General features: G+C 49.5%; 1 protein-coding gene across 1 annotated transcript in view; it reads right to left on the reverse strand.

The window, feature by feature from the left end:
- Positions 1–1,202: 1,202 nt before the first annotated feature.
- ZBTB16 (zinc finger and BTB domain containing 16) overlaps positions 1,203–22,550 on the reverse strand; it is a 132,953-nt gene continuing 111,605 nt past the window's right edge. Inside the window, exons 5-7 of the mRNA XM_070952633.1 lie at positions 9,332–9,502; positions 2,731–2,898; positions 1,203–1,509 (exon numbers count right to left, since the gene is read on the reverse strand). Of these exons, the coding sequence (XP_070808734.1) occupies positions 1,280–1,509; positions 2,731–2,898; positions 9,332–9,502 (569 nt within the window). The 3' untranslated portion in view covers positions 1,203–1,279. The remainder of the gene's footprint in view (positions 1,510–2,730; positions 2,899–9,331; positions 9,503–22,550) is intronic.

A 22,550-nucleotide genomic window follows, 5' to 3' on the forward strand; every position in this document is an offset into this window, starting at 1 on the left:
TTCCAGAGGAAGGAGTGGGACTGAGGCTGTTGACTAGGAGAAAGCCCAGCCCCATGGAAGTCAATGGGGAAGGGCTTGAGAATAGGGGCTCCGCAGAGCTCCCCAAAGCCTCAGAGGGCAGGATCGGGGGTCTCTCTAGCAGCCGCTGGGTTTCCCCTAAGCCTTGTCATTTGGATTTCTCCTCTGCTCGGACACGGCTGGCCACCCAAGCTAGCCAATGTGCAAACTTATGCTGCCTCATCCCTCTCTCCCCTCTCGCTTCAAAAATAAATAAATAAAAATAAATGCATAGAACGGTCTTTGGTCAGAAGAAAGGGAGTCGCAGCTCCCAGGGAATAACTGGAGTCCAATTCTGAGCACATTTGGGGGGGTCTCGTTCTTTGAGGCAGCAACCCCCAACATTTAAGCCACCGAGGCCAAAACGCGATCGGCTGAATCAATGAGAAAAGGGTTGATGCTGTAGGTTCTAATGCGCTCCCCTAGCAGAGCCCCCCCAGGACACCCCCTGCACTTCCTTGAACCTCTCAAGCTCTGCCAGAAGGGATGTGGGATGTCCCAAGGCAGCTGGGACCTTCCCCACAGCTGTGGCATCACAGAACTCCCTAACAGTTCCATCTCTCCCAAACATGTCCTTGAATTTGGCAGCTAGGTCACCTCTCAAAGGAACCAGCGAGGTGTGTATATGTGTGTGTGTAAATTTGGGGAATCGGCCGGATGCATGTACGGAAAACTGCATCTTGCTGTTGAAGTGACTTCCAGGAGGACCACGGGTGTGTCAGGGATCAGCATTGGAGCAAAATAAAGGGACCCCAACAGAGACTCCTCACGACGCTACACTTCCAAGGATCCTTTGGAAATTGCAGCTCAGGGGGTTGATTGGATCTCAGCTTACACCCCAACAGAGGGAAATTAGCCATCCCCCCAAGGAGCAACAGGGACCCAGAAGAACTCTGGAGCTACGAGGCACCCCAAAACTCACGACCACCACGTGAGACAACTTCACAGCTAGATGGGCTGAGGGGATGCTCCTTTGGGGGGATTCTTTGAGGAACCTCAACGGCCTCTCTTCCCTCTCCCTCGTTTCTCCCTGTCCCACCTGCTCCTTAAGGGCAATGGAAGCTGGGCAAGGAGGGGCCAGCAACTGCTGGGCGAATAGAACCAAAAGCAAAATGAGAAAGAAAATTGCGGGGTTTGGGGGGGGGGGTGAAAAAAGGAAAAGGGAAGGGAGCAATCGAGGGGGGTTGATTCTGTCCAGTCCTTTCCAGCTTCTCTTCTCCCGTCAGACGTAGCACAGGTAGAGATAGGTCTTCTCTATCCTCCAGTCGGCTGGGATTTCCTCCGGCTTGTGGCCCTTCATGTGCTTCTGCATGGCGGAAAGGCTGGGGCAGTATTCCAGGCAGATGGTGCACTGGTAAGGAGAGGCTCCGTTGTGGGTCCTGAGATGCTTGATCATGGCGGAGTAATCTCGGGACCGCTGGTGGCAGAGTTTGCACTCAAATGGCTTCTCGCCTGCGGAGTGGGAGAAGGAGGAAGGGGGAAAGGAGGAGGGGAGAGGAAGGAGAAAGGAAAGAGGAGGAGGAGAAAGCAGAGAAGAAGAATTAGGAGAAGGGGAAGCAGAAGGGAGACAGGAAAGAGGAGAAGAAGGAGAAGAGGAAGGAGAAAGGAGAGAGGAAAGAGAAGAAGAAGGAGAAGGGGAAGGAGAAAGGAGAGAGGAAAGAGGAGAAGAAGTAGAAGAAGGAAAAGGGGAAGAAGAAAGGAGAGAGGAAAGAGGAGGAGAAGGAGAAGGGGAAGGAGAAAGGAGAGAGGAAAGAGGAGAAGAAGGAGAAGGGGAAGGAGAAAGGAGAGAGGAAAGAGGAGAAGAAGTAGAAGAAGGAAAAGAGGAAGGAGAAAGGAAAGAGGAAAGAGGAGAAGAAGGAGAAGGGGAAGGAGAAAGGAGAGAGGAAAGAGGAGAAGAAGTAGAAGGAAAAGAGGAAGGAGAAAGGAAAGAGGAAAGAGGAGAAGAAGGAGAAGGGGAAGGAGAAAGGAGAGAGGAAAGAGGAAAGAGAAGAAGAAGGAGAAGGGGAGGAGAAATGAGAGAAGAAAGAGGAGAAGAAGGAGAAGGGGAAGGAGAAATAAGGGAGGAAAGAGGAAAGAGAAGGAGAAGGAGAAGGAGAGGAGAAATAAGAGAGGAAAGAGGAGAAGAAGGAGAAGAAGGAGAAGAGGAAGGAGAAATAAGGGAGGGAAGAGAAAGAGGAGGAGAAGGAGGGGGAATCATGGGTGGGGGATGATTCAAGTTATTGCAACAGTGTGGAGGGGACCCTTTTCCTGGACCCCCCAGAAGTGGCAGGCAGAGTGAGAATGGCCACCTGCTCTCGGGCCTTACATGGGCTAGTCTGGGGCCAATCCTTGCCTTCCCAGGCCAGAGCCAGCTGGGCTGGGGGGGGTCTTTCCCAGAAAGCCCCTCCAAATACCGTCGGCTGCAGCTGCGGTCGAAAGCCGGGGGGGGGGCTTCCTTCAGTGCAGTAATTAACAGCCTTGCTTTTCCTCCGTATCAATACCCATTCCATGCCCAGGCAGAGCGAATAATGAAGTAATGAACAGAAAAAGCAATCTAAATATCGATCTGCTATTTACAAAAGCTGCAGGCATCCTGCGCCCAACGCCCTGATGCACAAGCAGCCCCGAGGGTCAGGGGGTGGGGTGGGGGGGAGAGAGAACTGCTTCCCGCAGGCTGGCTGGACGTCCCCTTACCCGTGTGGACCCTGTAGTGGGTCTCCAGCTGATGCTTCAGGCTGAACTTCTTCCCGCAGCCGTTGCATTCGTAGGGCTTCTCCCCGGTGTGGATGCGCTTGTGTCCTTTCAAAGTGCTCTCGTCTCGGAAGCAGCTCCCGCAGAATTCGCACTCGTACGGATGGTCGCCTGCAGCCAAGATGGGAGGGTCAGAGGGAAGCCAACTGCGGCCAAGAGGCCAGGTCCACGCCTGACCCCCAAGGGCCCAGGGGCGATGGGTAGCTCAGGGTTGAAAGGAGGGGTCCTCGGTGCTCTCTGAGCTTGCTGTCAGCACTTCAACCTGCATTTACTCTAGTGCTGACATAAGAAGGAGAAGGGAGGCAGCTGGCAAGAGGACGCTTGGCTTCTCACCTACTTATTTTCCCTGAAGATAATATCCCCTAGGAGATGAGATGGGAGGGGGGACATTCCTGGGAGCTGAAGTAGTAGATATGGGGAGAGTGATTTGGAAGAGGGCCAATGAGACGCAGAGAATTGGGGAACGGAAAGGGAAGGTTTGGGGTCAGGAAGTCAGTGTTGGCTACCCCACAATCGGGGACAGGTTGTCGTTCTTAATAAAATGAAAGATTTCTTCAAAGACTACTTGTTTGGAAATGCAACTTATTTTATTTGGGACGACATCGAAACCTGACACTTGCTTGTTTTCTTGTAGACGTTTCATGACCCAATTAGGTAACATCATCAGTGCTAGTCACTATGTTACCGATGATCTTACCTGGTTTGGGTCATGAAACGCCTGCAAGAAAACAGCCAAGCTCAGAGACCCCCAAGGACCCCACAGACTTTAATACCAAAGTAATCAGCTTACAATTGAAACCTTTATTGTGCAACAAATACTTTGAAGCCATTTGCAGTGGTTCTTTGTTCAACGTTATACTCAACTTTGGGGTAGAAAAGACGAATCATTTTATGCTTGCAATATTGACATCCTTAATTGTAACTAATAGGGATACTTTCCCCACCCACCCACTTTTCTCCTTTATCTGCCACAATCTAAGTTTGTCTAAGCAGGAATGATTTTCAACGAACGTCGTAAAAACATCCCTGTGATGAAACAATAGGCCTCTGGATTTATAGCGGTCTTGTTAAAAAGGGTTGAAAAATTAGGTCCTCCCTGTAGGTTTAGAAGCCAAGTTGGCTAACTGGGGTCTTGTTGGTGAAGCTGATCATGAGGACGGGGGTCTTCAGGAGGGATGGAGATGTTTTTTTAGTAGACCTTTGAGGACAAGGTGGAATGCAAAGAATTGTAGGATGGGAACACGAGAGAGAGAAAAAGGTTCAGTGCCACCTGGGGGAAGGGCTTATATTCTTCTTGAGATAGACCCGTGATGCCACGCAGAGCCATCTCTGTGGGCACGCCAGCCGTCGCATCAGCCCAGCTCCACTATGCATGCGTGCACACCTCCCGCCAGTCAGCTGGTCTTTGGGTCTCTGCCACACATGCTTAGGGGGTGGGACCCATGGGGGACGTGCACGCATGCATGCATGGGATGGGGCGGGGCGCATGCATGGAGGGCGGGGAGTGCAGGTTGGTGCAGGAAAATTTCCAGGCCCAAAATGGGACATGGGGAGGGGCTTGTGCACTCTCTGTGCCCCATTTTTTTTTAAAATTTGATTTATATGCCGCCCTTCTCCGGAGACTCAGGGCGGCTTACAATGCGCTAAGCAATAGCCTTCATCCTTTTGTATATTTTATACAAAGTCAGCTTATTGCCCCCACAAACTGGGTCCTCAATTTACCTACCTTAGAAAGGATGGAAGGCTGAGTTGACCTTGAGCCTGGGGAGATTCGAACTAGCAGTAATTGCAGGCAGCTGGTCTTAATAACCAGCTTAATAACAGGGTGCCTTAGACCACTGTACTACCAAGGCTCTTCTTTTGACTTCCAGGTTGGTGCAGGAAAGTTTCCAGGCCTAAAGTGGAGTGCGAGGGGCCTCACGTGGCCCCCCTGCACCCCATTTTAGCTTCCAGATTGGTGCAGGAAAATTTCCAGGCCCAAAACGGGACATGGGGGGGGGGCCTTGTGCACCCTCCATGCCCCATTTTGACTTCCAGGTTAGTGCAGGAAAGTTTCCAGGCCCATAACGGGGTGTGGGGGGGCCTCACGTGACCCTTTCCCTCACCCCATTTTAGCTTCCAGGTTGGTGCAGCCTCCTGCACCAACCTGGAAGCCAAAATGGAGCGTGGGGGGGGGACAGGGCACATGCACAGGGGGTGCTCGGATTGCATTTTGGGGGTTCTGGTACACATGCGTGCATTTGCATGTGCGTGCAAACACTTTGGGCACTCAGCATCAAGGTTAACCATCACTGAGATAGATCTTCTTTCTGGAGTAGCCAATCAACAGGTGGTGGAATATGGAAAGTTTTTCCACCCAGAGGATGTCGGTTCTTTTGGTGTCTTCTGCTGCTCCCCATCCATCCATCCATCCATCCATCCATCCATCCATCCATCCATCCATGCAGCTGCCCAGGAGAAGTTCTCAGGGAATTGTTGCCCCCCGTCAGCTTCGTTCTGGTGACCGTTGCTGAGAAGATCCAGATTGTGGCCACCAATCGCTCCAAATCTCTGGATTCCTTCTTCAAGGAGGGGTTGTGGGTGGGGGGAAGGGACGGAGGAGGAGGAAGTGAGCCGCTTCAGCTCCTTCTCCCTCTCTTTTAAAAAATATTTATTACAGAAGCTGAATGGAAGGACAATAAAGATAGATTGATCACCCCAGACTTTGTTCATGAATATTTAAATATTGCTGATTTGTCTTGTCAGTGTAATTACAATCTTCTCCAGGCTCGGCAAATCCGACGGCCACAAGTTTATGGTAAAGAATGGCCCCACTGTATTTCACTTGTCCCGCTGCAGATGTGCAAAGCCGCCAAGCGTGTAATGCTGCTCCCATTTCATACATTTGCCTCCGCTGCTGAAAGCTTAAGTCATCCACAATGACCTACGCTTTTTCATTATCCCCATGTCAAACCCAACTCGTGCCTGAGCATAAATTCTCCCGCTTGTTATAGACTCGCAGGCGGCCGCCTCCACTTCCTCGGGCCCAGGAAATTCGGCTCCCTTTCGGCCCCCCACCCCCAGATGCTTCACAGCTACCCCCCCCCAAAACACACAGGTCTTTAGGCACAAATTCTCCTAAATTAGGACTCTCCAGGCATCCATTCTTCTTCTTCTTCTTCTTCTTCTTCTTCTTCTTCTTCTTCTTCTTCTTCTTCTTCTTCTTCTTCTTCTTCTTCTTCTTCTTCTTCTTCTTCTTCTTCTTCTTCTCCTTCTTCTGCTCCTCCTGCTCCTGCTCTTCTTCTTCTGTTTCCTCCTCCTCCTCCTCCTCTTCTTCTCCTCTTCTCCTCCTCCTCCTTCCGCTCTTCTCCTCCTCCTCCTTCTTCTCTTCTTTTCTTCTCCTCCTCCTCTCCTTCTTCCTGCTCCTCCTGCTCCTCTTCTTCTCCTTTTCTCTTCATCGTCCTCTTCTTCTTCCTCCTCCTCTCCTCCTTCTCCTTCCTCCTCCTCCTTCTCCTTCCTTCTCCTCCCACTCCTCGCTTCTGAAAAAGCTGATCGGTTTCTCCATTTTTGATACCAAACCTAGTTTGCAGAAGGGGAGAAGAAGTAGGTTCTGGAGCTGAGCAAGGAAAGGCAGTAGAATTTGTTGGATTTGGAATGAAGGCAAAGTGTTGGTCCCCCCTTCCCTCGCCATGGCTACAGATTCTTCCTTTGAGCTCTCAGCCTCAGTTTTCCCCCTTGTACAATGGGAACGGCTTCAACTCCCTTCCCAGGTGCAGGCACACATGGCTGTAAAGACTTTGGAATTCTGCTTCCGATCAGGAATGTCCACAGGGTGAGGTCCGAAAAGTCAAGAGGGAGGCTGCAATTGTGGGATGGAAATTCCACCCAGGTTTTCCTATATGGGTGTCACACAGGGCATCCTCTTGGCTTTTTAAAACCGTTTTCTAAGGTCACTCCTGCCTCTGCTGCTTCCCTTCCCTTGTTTCAAGGCTTTTTTGCACCCTTAAACTTCTTATTCCTGGAGAGAAGAGGCAAAGAAAGGCAGACAACACACACAAGCACAGCCACACCTACACAAACTCTCCACGCAGCCGCAAACCTCCTCCGTGCGTCTCTGTCGGGAGTGACAACAGATCTGTCAAATTAATTTTTCAAAGGAAGCCACCTCTGAGCATTGATGGGGCTCAGCTGCCACGGAAGCCCCTTCTTCCAACAGCTCGTCTTGGGTGGAGAAAAATCTTCTCAAAGGGCTCGGAAACATTTCTCATTCCTAGTTGGTGCATATTTAGAATAGGCTCCCTCGGCTCAACCAGGGGCTAAAATCTCGCAGAAGCCAGTTTTCAACGAAGCAGTTCTGTGTTAACTGGTTTAAATCTGGCCTCTCCCGGTCTAACCAGTAACGGTTGGCTTTAGACAAGCTTCTCAGAAGCAGGAACCTGGGGCTTTGTCTACTGTACACAAAACCCCCGATTGTTTTCTTTTTTAAAAAAAAATCCAATTTCTGGCTCGTTGATTCACTTTACAAGGCCGCTTAATGAGGTTGACATTAAGTCCAGGACAAGCGGGACTAATTACAGCCCCCTCTGGCTGGCTGGCTGCACCTGGGACCCCGTCTTCCCCTCCCCCCAATCTCCTGTTACCTGGTTAGCCAGGGAGGCAGCCAATCCCCAAAGCAGGAGCCCACTCCCTCGCCGGTAGAGCAACCAGGTTTTATTATCCAACCAGCCACGTGAATCAGGGGTCTGCCAGTGCCAGGAGCCGGCCAGGAGCAGGCTTGTGCCCCAAATGCAGCTGCTGATGCAAAAGATGCCACTCCGGAAGCAAATGGGGCTGGAGGAGACGGAGGATGAATCAGCACACAGGAGGCTTTTTGCAGAAGGCAAAGGGGGCTGCACTCCAACAGGTGCAGTCAGCCCTAAGACTGCTTTCGGTAGTTAGAGGACAGCAGTCTGGGACATTATACCTTTAACACATTCACTCTCTTTTTCTTCCTCTTTCCTCTTTCTCTTTCTTTCTTTCTTTCTTTCTTTCTTTCTTTCTTTCTTTCTTTCTTTCTTTCTTTCTTTCTTTCTTCCTTCCTTCCTTCCTTCCTTTCTTTCTTTTTCCTTTCTTTCTTTCTTTCTTTCTTTCTTTTTCTCTCTCTTCTTTCTTTCTTTCTTTCTTTCCTTCTTTCTTTTTTTCTCTCTCTCTCTCTTTCTTTCTACATTCTCTGTTCAGCTGTTTAACCTTTTAAGCAGCTAAACAGAGCATCTCCTTTTTCTAATCTTTATTCTTAGTAGGAATGAAGTTGACAACCTAAGTTAACTTCTACATCTCTCTCTTCCTCTCTCTTTCACTTCCTCTCTCCCCCTTTTCTTTCTTTCTTTCTTTCTTTCTTTCTTTCTTTCTTTCTTTCTTTCTTTCTTTCTTTCTTTCTTTCTTTCTTTCTTTCCTTCCTTCCTTCCTTCCTTCCTTCCTTCCTTGTTTGTTCAATTTATATGCCGCCCTTCTCCGGAGACTCAGGGCGGCTTACAATGTGTTAAGCAATAGCCTTCATACTTTTGTATATACCTGCTTAGTAGGGCTTTCGGGGACCCCTTAAGCGGTGTTCTTTTTTTTATACAAAGTCAGCTTATTGCCCCCACAATCCGGGTCCTCATTTTACCTACCTCGAAAGGATGGAGGGCTGAGTCAACCTTGAGCCTGGTGAGATTCGAACTTGCAGTAATTGCAGGCAGCTGGTGCTAGTTAACAGCACTTTAGTCTGCTGCGCCACCAAGGCTCTTCCTTCCTTCCTTCCTTCCTTCCTTCCTTCCTTCCTTCCTTCCTCCCTTCCTTCCTTCCTCCCTCCCTCCCTCCCTCCCTCTCTCACACACACATAAATGTGATTTGTGCTAAAACTGGCTGGTGCATCCGTTATGATTAGGCTCAGCCGAGCCATGCCCGCTGGTGCTGCAGCAGCTGTGGCATCTCTCTCGGACACGCACAATGCAGAGACGCCATTCAAAATGGTCAAATCTGATCAGATCCTTGTCCAGGAAATGGGAGCTGAGGATGAACAAAAAGATTCTACTCCTTGAAATCCCTTCTTCTTCTTCTTCTTCTTCTTCTTCTTCTTCTTCTTCTTCTTCTTCTTCTTCTTCTTCTTCTTCTTCTTCTTCTTCCTCTTCCTCTTCCTCTTCTTCTTCTTCTTCTTCTTCTTCTTCTTCTTCTTCTTCTTTTAAAGCTCACAGCATCCTGCAATATTTTGGGACAGTGTCTTCCGAGGACAGATCGGCAAGGGAACTCCAATGAAGCACCCATCAACAGCAGATAAATTTTTAAGGCCTGGTGTGGCCTCTTTCTGTATTATTTGCAGCAGGAAGGGTGGACACCAATGGGTCAAATGAGCAGCCTGCCCCACTTCCAAGCAAGCACAGGCCTTTTCCTTTTGTGGGAAGTGACAGCTGGCCAAATCAATGTTCCTCAACCTTGGCACCATGTGCTCCTCATTCGATGGTTCACCCCCACCCTCTGCAACCCTGCAAATCCCCTGCCCGTCGCTGTCCTGGCATGTTTCCCAGGCAGCCCCCCCCCCCCGGCTTACCTGTATGCGAGCGTAGGTGCCTTTTGAGGGCCGTGTGGCTGGGGAATGTGCGGTTGCACTCGCTGCAGATGTAGCTTCTCACGCCAGCATGCACTTCCATGTGCTGCTGCAGGGCTGTCTGCGTTTGGAAGCGTTTCCCACAGAGCAAGCAGAAGACAGCCATGTCTGAGCCTGGAGGAAGAGGGAAATGGATGGTCACCTCCAGAAGAAATGCCTGGCCAGGTGCACAGAAAGGCCTGCACCCCCAGACGGCCCCGTCCCAGGCTTCTACTCCCTGCGTCTGGGACACGGACAACTTCTTGTGAACGGTCAGGGAAAAAGAGACAGTGGCCAACACGTCCATCGGTCACGAAGTCCTACCTGGGTTGAAGAGCACAAAGTCAATCAGGAAGACTTTGCAAATTAGTTCACAGTTATTACCTGTCTATCATGATTTCTTTTAATTCTGATGATTTGGGGGAAAAATAAGAATTATGCATGGGTCAGGCAGGTTTTCACAAATCTGTGCAGGGAGTTTCTGTCATTCACGAACCTGTTCTCTCCATGGATAGTCTTTACCAGTGGTGAAATCCCAATTTTTTTTTACTACTAGTTCTGTGGGCGTGGCTTGATGGGCATGGTGTGGCTTGGTGGGCGTGGCAGGGGAAGGATACTGCAAAATCTACATTCCCTCCCCACTCCAGGAGGAAAGATACTGCAAAATCCCCATTCCCTCCCCACTCCAGGGGGAAGGATATTGCAAAATCTCCATTCCCACCTGACTCCAGGAGAAGGATACTGTAAAATCTCCAATTCCTCCCCACTCCTGGGGGAAGGATATTGCAAAATCCCCATTCCCACCCCACTCCTGGAGGAAGGATACTGCAAAATCTCCATTCCCTCCCCACTCCTGGGGGAAGGATATTGCAAAATCTCCATTCCCACCCCACTCTGGAGCCAGCCAGAGGTGGTATTTGCTGGTTCTCTGACTACTCAAAATTTCCGCTACCAGTTCTCCAGAACCTGTCAGAACCTGCTGGATTTCACCATGGCCTGTTTCCCTCTTGGGAGAAATGAAATTATATAAACTTGACTCATTCAGCATTCGGAGTTTTCATCTCTTTAGTTGTCTGTCTCTGTGGCCATCTGTCCATCCATTCGTCCGTCCATCCATCCATCCATCCATCCATCCATCCATTCCCACCACCTCCTGTCTATCTGCCTACCTACCTGTTTTACAGCAGGGAACCCAAGCAAGTTTTCACCATACAACTTCCTTGCAAGAAAACTAGAGCAGCGAAGGTTGTGACTTTTAATATATTGAATTCTATCAAAGGCAACAATCAAAGGAACTTATTAACTAAACATTCCCCCCTCTCTCTAATGAAACCTGATTATTATACTAGTTAGGGAGCAAATTACAATAGAATAATATAAAATGAAATAGTAGGTAAATTAAAGAGAGACGGAAAATAAGAAGTGCGAGCATATTCCTAGGGTAGATGATGTGTAATTTCGCCATCTGCAATTGCAAAGAGATGGTTTCTCTAATGGGCTTCCCACATATCCACAGGCAAACCAGGGGTTATTTTGAAAATGTAAAATTAAAAAAATGACAATAACAATAACCACTGCTGGAAAAAACTTCTGCACTTAACTCCAAAAGAATCAGGACTTTCTTCTCACGGCTCTGAAAACCCAAATATTCTGAAAATTATCTTCCTGGGGTGGATGGGCAGGAGGACTCATCTTGGTCTCCAGAGTTTGGGGCAACCCAGGACATTTATGGGGGTCTTCCTGAGAGACAGAGGCAACTTCAGAAGATGCTCCTGCTTCTCTTTGAAGCAGGAAATAAACACCAGCTCAGTTGGGAACATTTTCAGGGCTGAGAAAGACATGATGTCGTTCAGAAGGAAGCCCATTTCTTCATTCTCACTGTCAGCTCAGCATCACCTCCAACAGCTCCCACCCCAATTGTCCAAGGAGGTATTCCTGGAGGTATTCATCCACTAAAACAGGGGTCACCAACCTTTCGGACTTCAGGGACCATTAAATTCATAATTTTAAATCCTGAGGATTTATGATCCGCCTAATGACCAGCTGGGTGGGCGTGGCTAGGTGGTCATGTGACTGGGTGGGTTTGGCCAACTTTATGTCACTCATGTTGAGGGGCGCCTCACTACCCTATACTTGCCCCTCCCCTCCCAGCCACTCCTCCCCTGCCCGCCCGGGCTCTTTAGGGAGGAAGCAGTTGTTGGAGCTTAAGCAGCCACCACGAGAAAGAGTTGGCAAAACAGCTGGCTCAGTTCAAATTGGATCTGTTTGAGAAGGAGGCTCAGCAGAAGCACCTCACTGAGGACTAGGAGCATAGGCTTTCCAAGCAGAGGGAAGACCTGCGGGAGTGCAAGGCCAGATACCGGCGCCTGGAGGCTCAGCAGGCTGAGATGGTCAACCAGTTCCAGGCCATGATGCAGTCCCACTGGAACGAGGCCCTCCGGCTCTTTGCCACCAGCGGTGCTTCCCTCCAGCCTTCGCCCAAAGCCCCACACCAGGAGGCTGAAGCAGACCCCACATCGGAATTTCTGCCTCCTCCTCTGACCCACACAAAAAGGCCCCGAAGGGGGAGACTCTCTGCAGCAACATAAATGTTCATTGCATGTATCGGGCCCAGGGGCTGTAGTCTGAGGACCCCTGATTTAGTGCAATATAAAAAATGCAAATAAGTTCTCTGTGGACCACCAAAATTTTCTCGTGGACCACCACTGGCCCACGGACCACCAGTTGGTGACCGCTGCCCTAAAAGGAGGAGGGTCAACATTTTGACTTCAGTCTCCTGCTTGTGGACCCTTGGAGAATCCCCAGGGAAGGGTCTACAGCCACTTGACCCAAGACTCTTCTCCGGCCTGTATCCGCAGAAGTGACCAAGTTCTCCCTCTCTCATTTCAATGTTTACACATGGCGAATAAGACCCATGTCCTCCACTTGATGCATCGTTGATCATCTTGAAACATTATCAAACAGTAAAAAAAATCAGATCACCCCGGCAAGAATAAAGCAGCTTTCTGAAAGGCCCTTTTGGAGAAAGATGGAAAATAAAATGATCTAGAAAATTATACGAGCAATTCATTAGCAGCAGCACAACATTGCAAGGAATGTTGTGCGCTGCCTTGAAAGAATGAAAAGGGTGGGGGTGAGGGGGGGAAAGGAAGAGAAAATGAGAGGCAATTGTGACTTCATTTGCATGCCAGAAATGAACTGTCCATGATTATGTTTGCAAGGAAACCGGGGATGGGAAAGCGATGCCAATTGCCTTCATCACAAAGGCTAAATTTGGTTGCATGCAGAACGCAGGTCACTCCAGGAAGGAGCCCAAAGGCAGAGCTGCTCCTGAGTAACATCCTTTCGGTCCGGAAAAGATCTCCCCCCGCCATCCAAAACAAAAAAAAATTGGCAACACATTTCGAATCCAATTCCCAGGGCATCCATCCAGTCAAAGCAAACCACGCGGGGTGGGGAGTGGAGAGGAACCACGATCAAGGCTGAAATCTAAAATTTTTCCCTACTGGTTCTGTGGGCGTGGCTTGGTGGGCATGGCGGGGGAAGAATATTGCAAAATCTCCATTCCCACCCAACTCCAGGGGAAGGCTACTGCAAAATCCCCATTCCCTCCCCACTCCTGGGGGAAGGATATTGCAAAATCCCCATTCCCACCCCACTCAGGGGCCAGCCGGAGGTGGCATTTGCTGGTTCTCCGAATTACTCAAAATTTCCGCTACCGGTTCTCCAGAACCTGTGAGATGTCACCCCTGGCCACGATCCCTTCAAATGTTTCTGCCTCTCCAAGCCACCTGTCAGCGTTTCTACGCGTCCATTTTCCACTTGTGAGGTGGAATTTGGTTTTTGAGAGGGGACACCATGGTGGGCAACGCGAGGAGAGGTAGAAGCTAAGGAAAGGCGTTCTTTGCCTCCTTCTGATTGGTGAGGTCCAGGAGGGAGGGAGGGAGGGAGGGCTGGGTTGGGTTGGGGACCACAGCAGCGCCAGCTTCATTCGCAGCCAAGGAGGGCATCATCTCAGGGTGTCTTGTGAAGGCAACCCGAAGACACCTGTCAATGGTCAGCTGTGGGGTTTTTATTTCTCAGGTGTGGCACAGGCAGGGAAGGTTACAAGCACCTTCGGTCCATTACGGCATTATCATATCCAATAAAGGGGATTGAACTCAGAATAACAGAGTTAAGAGGGACTTTGGAGGTCTTTTAGTCCAAAGTTCTAGTTCTTCTAGTTCCTCGGGCAGGAAACCCTCTACCATTTCCAATCTCTTCTTAAAAACCTCCAGTAATGGAGCACCCACAACTTCTGGTGGCAAACCGTTCCACTGATTAATTGTCCTCACTGTCAGGAAATTCCTCCTTATTTCCAGGTGGAATCTCTCCTTGATTAGTTTCCACCCGTTGCTTCTTGTCCTGCCCTCAGGTGCTTTGGGGAATAGCCTGACTCCCTCTTCTTTGTGGCAGTCCTTCAAATATTGGAACTCTGCTATCATGTCTCCCCTAGTCCTTCTTTTCATCAGACTAGACATTCCCAATTCCTGTAACCTTCTTCACATATTTTAGCCTCCAGTCCCCTAATCATCTCTGATGCTCTTCTCTGCACTTTATTTATTTAATTTATATCCTGCCTTTATTATTTTTAGAAACAACACAAGGCAGCGAACACTGCTGGTACTCCTTCCTCCTCCTCCTCCTCCTCCTCACCTGTGAGGTGAGTTGGATGAAGAGAGAGATTGACTGGCCCAAAGTCACTAGCTGGCTTTCATGCCTGAGGCGGGACTAGAACTCACAGACTCCTGGTTTCTAGCCTGGTGCCTTAAAAAAAAAAGGTACAAAAGACTTTATGATGCGCTTGGCGCTCTGAAAGTCCCAACTGGGCTTCTAAGACAGGCCAACTTGGGAAGCCGAACGACACCCACCACCCTCAAAAGCCACGGGTGTTCATAAATCAGTGATCTGGGGGGGATTGGGGGGGGCTGCTCCTTCTCTTCTGGGTCTTTGCACAGAGCTGCTTATGAAGCCACACACACCGTCGGATGCCTTTGGCAGGAACAGCTCAGGGATAAATACTTCCTGATGCCCATAAAAGCCCAGCTCCTTCCTCTCGCTCTGACACAGCCACGCGCCTCGGGAGTCAGTCCAACCCAATGCCAGCAAAGCAGCCTCTCTGTTCACACCTGTACTGGCTTCCTCCCCAATTAGACCCCGGAGGGGAGGGGCCCTGCTGGAGCCGGTCCCAGGTGGCGCACACCTTCCCGGCACAAAGCTCTCATTATCTTGCGTGGCAAATGCCAGCTTCCTCCTGGAGAGGACCTCTAAATAGACACGGGCTCTCTCAGGGTAGCAATTTGTAAAGCGGTGGGCATGCGAGTGCCAGTGACTTCGGGGTGGGGGTGGGGGGAGAGGACAAATGTGAGGTCACTGAGCCTCCCTTGTCACCCAAATGTAGGCAGCAGCCTCTGTGTTTCCCAGCTTCTCCAGGAGATGGACAAGCAGAAATCCCAGGAATTCAGGCTGGATCGATAAACTGTAAACCTAGGAACCACAATTGCTGCCTTCACGGAAGAGATGATGGCCCTCAGAATCAGACTAGAGCCGGAAGGGACCTTGGAAGTCTTCTAGTCCAACCCTCTGCTCAAGCAGAAAACCCTATTCCATTTCAGACAAGGGGCTGCCCAGTCTCCTCTGAAAGACCTCCAGAGATGAAGCACCCATGACTTCTAGAGGCTCCACTACAAGCCCCTTCCTTGCATCCCCTCCTAAGCATTCGCCAGCAGCTGTTTTTTTTTAGTCCAAGCACACAGCTGCTGCCTCCTCCTCTTCCTCCGCCCTGCAGGAGCTCAGCTCTGGAGAGACGGCTTTCCGTCTGCATCTTAAGAGGATGCAAAAGAAACTGAGTTGACCAGAGCAGCTCCGGGTTGGTTCCTTCTTCTGACCCACCCTTGAGAGTTTGGGCAATGAGCTGTGCCTTCTTTCGCTGCGAGCACCCCTTCCACGCAATCGTCTCCATTTTTTTAATTTTTACACCTTGCATTGCAGAGCTTTCAAATGCAAGGAGATAAATGTCATTTGCACCACGCCTGCCACAAGAAACTGCACCCCCAGCCCATTCCTTAGCCCTGTACTTATTAATGTTGCCTAGTGGTTGGAGTGCTTGCAGGCAAACAACCTTCCAGATACAGGCTTCTAGCACCGATGATGATGTTGCACGATTAAAGGTCTGTAAGAAAACAGCCAAGTTCAGAGACGCAAAGAAGCCACAGTCCTCCTCCTCTTCTTTCCTTCTTCCTCTTCCCCTTCTCCTTCCCCTCCTCCTCTACTACTCACAATTCCTTCTAGCAGTGATAATGAAACCATCCAGCTCAGAGAGCATCAAGGACCCCACAGATTTCAAATTTGGAGAGCCAAAACAGCAGGAACAACTTAACAACTGTTCCTGCAAGAACCCCAGCTCTGCCCTTCCTTCCTTCCCTAACCGAGTCTGGGAAAAGGGAAGCTCCTCAATGCACCTGTTGGTTTGCAGATGCTCTGCCAAGCAGAGGCGGGGTGGGGAAGCAGGAATTATCCGATCCCTGCCAATGACAGGCAAAAACCCTGCCTGGCGATGAATGAATGAGGCCAAGAATGAAAAAGAGAAGCCACCGCTTTTGACGTGGGCCAGAATCCCTCTTATCTACTTCCCGCCTGGGGAGGGGGAGATGAGGCAGAGCCCTGCTCCCCAGCCCCACACGCAGCCTGGCCAAGCCTTGTTGGTGTTCCCAATCCTGCCACTTCTGGCAACAAAAGGAGGGGGTGGGTGGGCGGAGAGGCACCCACAAAGAGTAAATCCCCCAAAGTATGCAGGCCTCGGGGCTGTCACTTTCAAAATGTCAGCAGGACCGGGGGCAAAGGTCAGGGGTCTGAGGGCCTGAGCACCTCGGCCAGCTGTAGCAAAGCGGCCCCCAGCCGGCAGGACGCCTGACCGGAGCGGTCTCCCGTAAGTTGCACCCGCTGAGGCCAAGATAAAGGTTGCCAGCAGGAGAGGAAGGCCGGACAATGACGCCAGGCCGGTGCGCAGGGCTGGAACAAATCTACAGAGGCACCCCCAGACTCTCATTTGTGGAACTAATTGGGCCCCGATAATGGGGGGTGGGGTGGGGGGAGGAAGGGGCAGGAGGAAGCATCGTGCGTGCTGAACCTGCTTCAGGACGCACGAACACAAAATAAGTCTGTCTCCAAAAGAGGATTTGGTTTTCAACCCAATTGGATAGAAGATGATGGCACCCCCCAGAGACCATCCAGCTTGGTCTTGAGGAGAGCAGCAGATTCCCAGGATCTACTTCCAAGAAGGAGAGATCCTGTCTTGGCAGGGCTGGATCACTCCCCCTTTTTATCTGGGGGCTGAGGCAGCAAGCGTCCACAGCAGGCCTTTGGAGAGCCCTTCAGATGGGGTTGGGTGTCCTTTAAAATATATTCGCTCTTCTACCATTCCATATCTCCCTTCTTCCACAACCACCATTCCTCTCCGTCTCTCCTCTTACCCTTCCCTCCCTCCTTCTACTCTTTAAAACTTTCTCCTTTCCTCCTCTCCTTCCCCTTGAAGAAGGAACCAATACGGAAACCAAAAGATAATATGTGTGATAAGAATGGTTAAAGAGATCGAACATTTGTATATGTTTTATGAGAAATAAAAATAAAAAAACTTTTATAATAATAAAAAAAAGATATGGTGGGTGTCCCACTGGGTACATCAGGAGAGCAACTCCCCTACAGCTACCCCTTTTAGAGTCACCCCTTCTCTAGGGGACGGATACTGCAAAATCCCCATTCTCTCCCCACTCCAGGGGAAGGATACTGCAAAATCCCCATTCCCTCCCCACTCCAGGGGCAGGATACTGCAAAATCCCCATTCCCTCCCCATTCCGGGGGAAGGATACTGCAAAATCCCTAGTTTCACCCAACTCCAGGGGAAGGATACTGCAAAATCCCCATTCCCTCCCCACTCCAGGGGAAGGATACTGCAAAATCCCCATTCCCTCCCACTCCGGGGGAAGGATACTGCAAAATCCCCATTCCCTCCCCACTCCGGGGGAAGGATACTGCAAAATCCCTATTTCCACCCAACTCCAGGGGAAGGATACTGCAAAATCTCCATTCCCACCCCACTCCTGGGGCCAGCCAGAGGTGGTATTTGCCGGTTCTCCGAACTACTCAAAATTTCCGCTTCCGGTTTTCCAGAACCTGTCAGAACCTGCTGGATTTCACCCCTGCTTTAAAGGCATAAGAGGCGTAGATAGAGATTCTGTTATAGGTGTGTAAAGTACAGTTATCAAAATTTTAACATATGCGATAGATGTGCCTTTTTATTAAGCCATGAAAGGAATAGAAAATTTCCTTTTTTAAGGAGGTTAACCATTTTAAACAGTGAGATTTATCGAAGTTAACCAATATTTTTGGAGTCAAGAGGCTATAAATGAGGACGTTGCCTGTATACAATATTGAATGAAAAGTTTCAGTTACAGGTTAGTGAAAATAGAGTTACTATATTTTCCCCATTCAGGTTCATAGACCCTGGGAGTCCTGCCCGGGGCCTGGTCAAAATCTTCCTATTTCTCCCCCATGTTTGAAGAACTGGGAGCCATCCGGGACTGGCTGAAAAAATGGATGGCTATAGAAATGTCTTAAATAAATTAACAATAAACAGCCCCATTGCAAGAATCTCTCCGTCAATCAAATCTCTTTGGCTGGTTCTTTACAGTCCTCTTGTTCCCCAAATGCTTTGCAGGTGTGAAATACAGTAAGAGCGTGCAAATCTTACTTCATTTGCAAAATGTTGTCGGCTTCCCCAGACGAGTGGGAAGCCGGGAGGCTGGTTTTCCAGCAGGCTGAGTGTTAAGAAAGGGACAAAGGGCACCAGCCTTTCTCTACCGTTTCCTTTTGGCCAACTTTGGCAGATGTTCAGCCGAGCGAGAGCCTGAAGGGGCTGGCTGGCACGGGGCCAGGAAATAAAGAGCTTTTTCGGGAGCCAAATCCGTGTGTGGAGGTGAGGTAGGGGCTTGACCCTGTTCATGGCAACTGCCAAGGTTGTTTGTCTAGTCTTTGGCAGCCTTGCCAACTGCTGGCACAACAGCCCTCGCACCCCCCCAGGCAGACGCTCAATCTGCCACGTGGCCGAGGGGGTGGGAGGGCGGAAACGCTAATTCCCATAGCCAGATTTATAATTTTAAAGAAAAACCCTCCCTCTAAAATACATTCATTCCAGACTTGGGACTAAGCAGCAGTGGGCAAAAATGCCCGGCCCGTTTCTGTATTTCTACCACCTTTGTTATATCATGGCATTCTCAAGGCCCCTATCATTTCTTTCCATATATTTCTTCTGCTTATTGAATTAATTCAAGTTTGTGGTGCTGAGATTGTTTTTTTTTTCCTCTTTTGATTGGCCCAGTGGTGAAATTCAATTTTTTTTACTTCCGGTTATGTGGGCGTGGCTTGGTGGGCGTGGTGTGGCTTGGTGGGTGTGGCTTGGTGGGCATGGCAGGGGAAGGATACTGCAAAATCCCCATTCCCTCCCCACTCCTGGGGAAGGATATTGCAAAATCTCCATTCCCTACCCACTCTGGGACCAGGAAGAGGTGGTATTTGCCGGTTCTCCGAACTACTCAAAATTTCCGCTACCGGTTCTCCAGAACCTGTCAGAATCTACTGGATTTCACCCCTGGATTGGCCTCATTTTCCTACTGTAGCTCCTTTAGTTTTCCCTCCAGGAATCCACTGAGAAGGGGGACGATGGCCAGCAAGTCAAGATGGCGTCTGGAATGGCCCCATCACAAAACCTGGCTCATCCATCCTGCATTTGCAGTCGCCATTTTGACTTTGGGGGACTCGGCTGCTTCCATGCTTCCTGATCGGTCAAAACCTGGAGACCTCCTTCTTAGGACTTGATTAAATCGTAAGAGGGAACATGGAGAGATGGCTGTCCAAGGATCAACCCCACCGTGTCCTTCTACCGCTGAACCCCCAGCCCAATTTCAGCCCATGTCCCGGTATTAACAGAATAACAGAGTCGGAAGGGACCTTGGAGGTCTTCTAGTCCATCTCCCTGCTCAGGCAGGAAATCCTACACCATTTCAGACAAATGGCTGTTTAAACCTCCGGTGTTGGAGCCCCCACAACTTCTGGAGGCAAGTTGTTCCACTGATCAGTTGTTCTGACTGTCAGGATACTCCTGATGGCCCTGGCCCTAGATTTTTAGTTTCTGCAGTCTCCCAAGGCTGTTTGCACATTTGTCCTAAAAATAATAATAATAATAATAATAATAATAATAATAATAATAATCCAGTGTGTCCCATTTCATCTGCTTGAAGCCACTGGGAGATGATTTTCACCAGTGTTAAAGCAGTGTTTCTCAACCTTGGAAGCTTGAAGATGGGTGGACTTCAACTCCCAGAATCCCCCAGGCTGGGGGATTCTGGGAGTTGAAGTCCACCCATCTTCAAGCTACCAAGGTTGAGAAACATTGTGTTAGAGGCTCTCAAATGGAGACTAGAAGCCAACGATGGAGCTGGGATGGACCGGAGCTTTTAAAACTGATCCAAACTGTAAATCGTGGAGTCCATTTGCACTGAATCTCTTTCCAAAATATGTGTGTGTGTGTGTGTGTGTGTGTGTGTGTGTGTGTGTGTGTGTGTGTTGGGGTGGGGGCAACCATTTGCTTCCTTTTTGAGATCTTAAGAACAACCCTTTTTCCATCGCTTGTCCTATCCGGAACGGGACTAAAATGGAACGTTGGTGAAAACGGCAAATCCTCCTTGTTTTGATATTGGAACATTCAGGCAAAGCAAAGTAAGGAAAATGGGGAGAAGTCACCCCCAAATGACATCCAGCCCCCGAGGCATTTATTTTGGGGTGGGGGTGGGGGAAGGGTGTTTGAAGAAGGGAGATGCAATCCCCAGAAATGGGAAAGGGAGTAGTAGACTTATTCACGGGCTTGACATTTTAATGTTTTTCCCTCCCTTTTTTTCCCCTTCTCTAGAAGATGATTACAAATTTAGAGCATTTAAATGCTTTTTACTGTCAACAATTAAAACGGGAGAATATGGATGGGGAAAAGCATTGCGGCCATTCATTTCCACGGTAACGGCGCTATCAGAAAACACCAAGGGGCCTCGGCAGGACTGTACGGCGCACAATAGCCCAAAGAGAGAGAAAAGTATACCATTAATTTTGCAGGACATTCAAAAGCAAATTAAAATATAAAAAGCTCCCAGCACAAAGATAGATATGGAAAGAAGGGGCAAGGGAGGTCAAGCTTGTGGAATTAAAGTCCCCCACAACAGCCGAGGAGGCTTAAGGATGGCTCCGTGACGTGGCACGGCAGGGCCACCTTTCCTGGCCTTTCTGGCTCTTTTGGGAAGGGGGGGGGAGGGAGGGGAAGGGAAACCAAGGGGTGGGGGGAGGGCGGGAGAGAGGAACAAGTGGGGTCAGGCATGTGTGGCTTTGTCAGGAAAACACCCGGACGTGGGCCTGTTTCCTTCAAGTCAGCAGGAGCAAACCATAAACGCAACGTACATCAAAGGTGAAAACAGGCCGGCACCCAGTTTGGGGGACGCAACGGAGGGGCTGCAAGAGAGGAAGAGAGAGGGAGGGAGGTTGAAAGAAAAAGAGAGGCAGGGAACCACGAGCTGATCTCCGGTGCCCAGAACTGCTTTAAGTATTAGCCATTGGAAAAGCAGCATTTGTGCAACTGATGCTGTACCAGGAGCTGTTCTTACCAAGTCCAGCTCGGTCACTGCTGGATGTTATAAATGCTACAATTGAATCTTTCCTGATTCATCTTTCAAACCCTTCCCTTCCCTTCCCTTCCTTCTCTTTCCTTTCCTTTCCTTATTCATCCATTTACTTCCCCCCCTTCCTTTTTTCTTTTCCTTCTCCATTTCCTTTCCTTTCCTTTTTTCCTTCCCTTCCCTCTCCTTCCCTCTCCTATGTTTCATTCCCTTCCCTCTCCTTATCTTTCCTTCCCTTCCCTTCCCTTCCCTTCCCTTCCCTTCCCTTCCCTTCCCTTCCCTTCCCTTCCCTTTCCTTTCCTTTCCTTCCCTCTCCTTATCTTTCCTTTCCTTTCCTTTCCTTTCCTTTCCTTTCCTTTCCTTTCCTTTCCTTTCCTTTCCTTCCCTCTCCTTATCTTTCCTTTCCTTCTTTCCTTTCCTTTCCTTTCCTTTCCTTTCCTTTCCTTTCCTTTCCTTTCCTTTCCTTTCCTTTCCTTTCCTTTCCTTTCCTTTCCTTTCCTTTCCTTCTTTCCTTTCCTTTCCTTTCCTTTCCTTCCCATCCCTTCCCATCCCTTCCCTTTCCTTCCCTTCCCTTCCCTTCCCTTCCCTCTCCTTATCTTTCCTTTCCTTCCCTCTCCTTATCTTTCCTTTTCTGCCTTCCCCTCTCCTCTCCTTCCTTTCCCCCTCTCCCTCCTTCCTTCCTTCTCTCTCCCTCCTTTCCATCTTCCTTCCTTCCTTCCTTCCCTCCCCCTTTCTCCAATGCCCACTTCCTCCCCCCCCTCTTTTCCCAAACCAGAGGCCCTGCTGGCTAAATGCACAGCCGCTCATCCTCCCTGCAGCCGGACCGGGTGGCTCTGCCGGTGAGCGTGGGGGGGGGGGAATAAATACGTCTGGAGACACACATCCCATTAAAAGTTAAACCCGGCTCCGTTCCTTCTCCCATCCCGTCATGTTTAATATGCAGCAGGCAGGCCGAAGGCATAAAAGAGACACGTCCCCTTTAAAAGGAAATATAATTTACAGTGTGCAGCCAGGCGCTCCATAGCTCCAATCTCGTTTACTATAGAGAAAACTCTGCTAGCTGCTCTGTATCCCACAAATCCGATTTAATCAGACAAGCCAGCCAGCGTGGCTTGAAGTAAAAACGGATAATTAGTAAACAGAGAGCTACTTCAGTGCTTCATTGGCATTCGAGCCAGGCTACTGTGTCGCATTTAAAATGCAGTCTGATGAAGTTTACAAAATCAAACCATTTGTTACTCCTATTGAAGAGGCTTCGGGCCACTTGCAATTAAATTGGAATTAGTGCTCGGAATGAGATACAGCAAATTCATACTAAAAAGGGATCTGACTTTGAGACATTTGACTTCAAGTCTTCTTACCCTCCACCCCAGAAAAAAAATAAAAAATAAAATAAAATACAGAAACACACACTGCCGTGGCCCGCCCGG

Source organism: Pituophis catenifer, unplaced genomic scaffold, assembly GCF_029215685.1.
Source record: "Pituophis catenifer annectens isolate HBS135680 unplaced genomic scaffold, rPitCat1.0.hap2 SCAF_12, whole genome shotgun sequence".
Classification (NCBI taxonomy): domain Eukaryota; kingdom Metazoa; phylum Chordata; class Lepidosauria; order Squamata; family Colubridae; genus Pituophis; species Pituophis catenifer.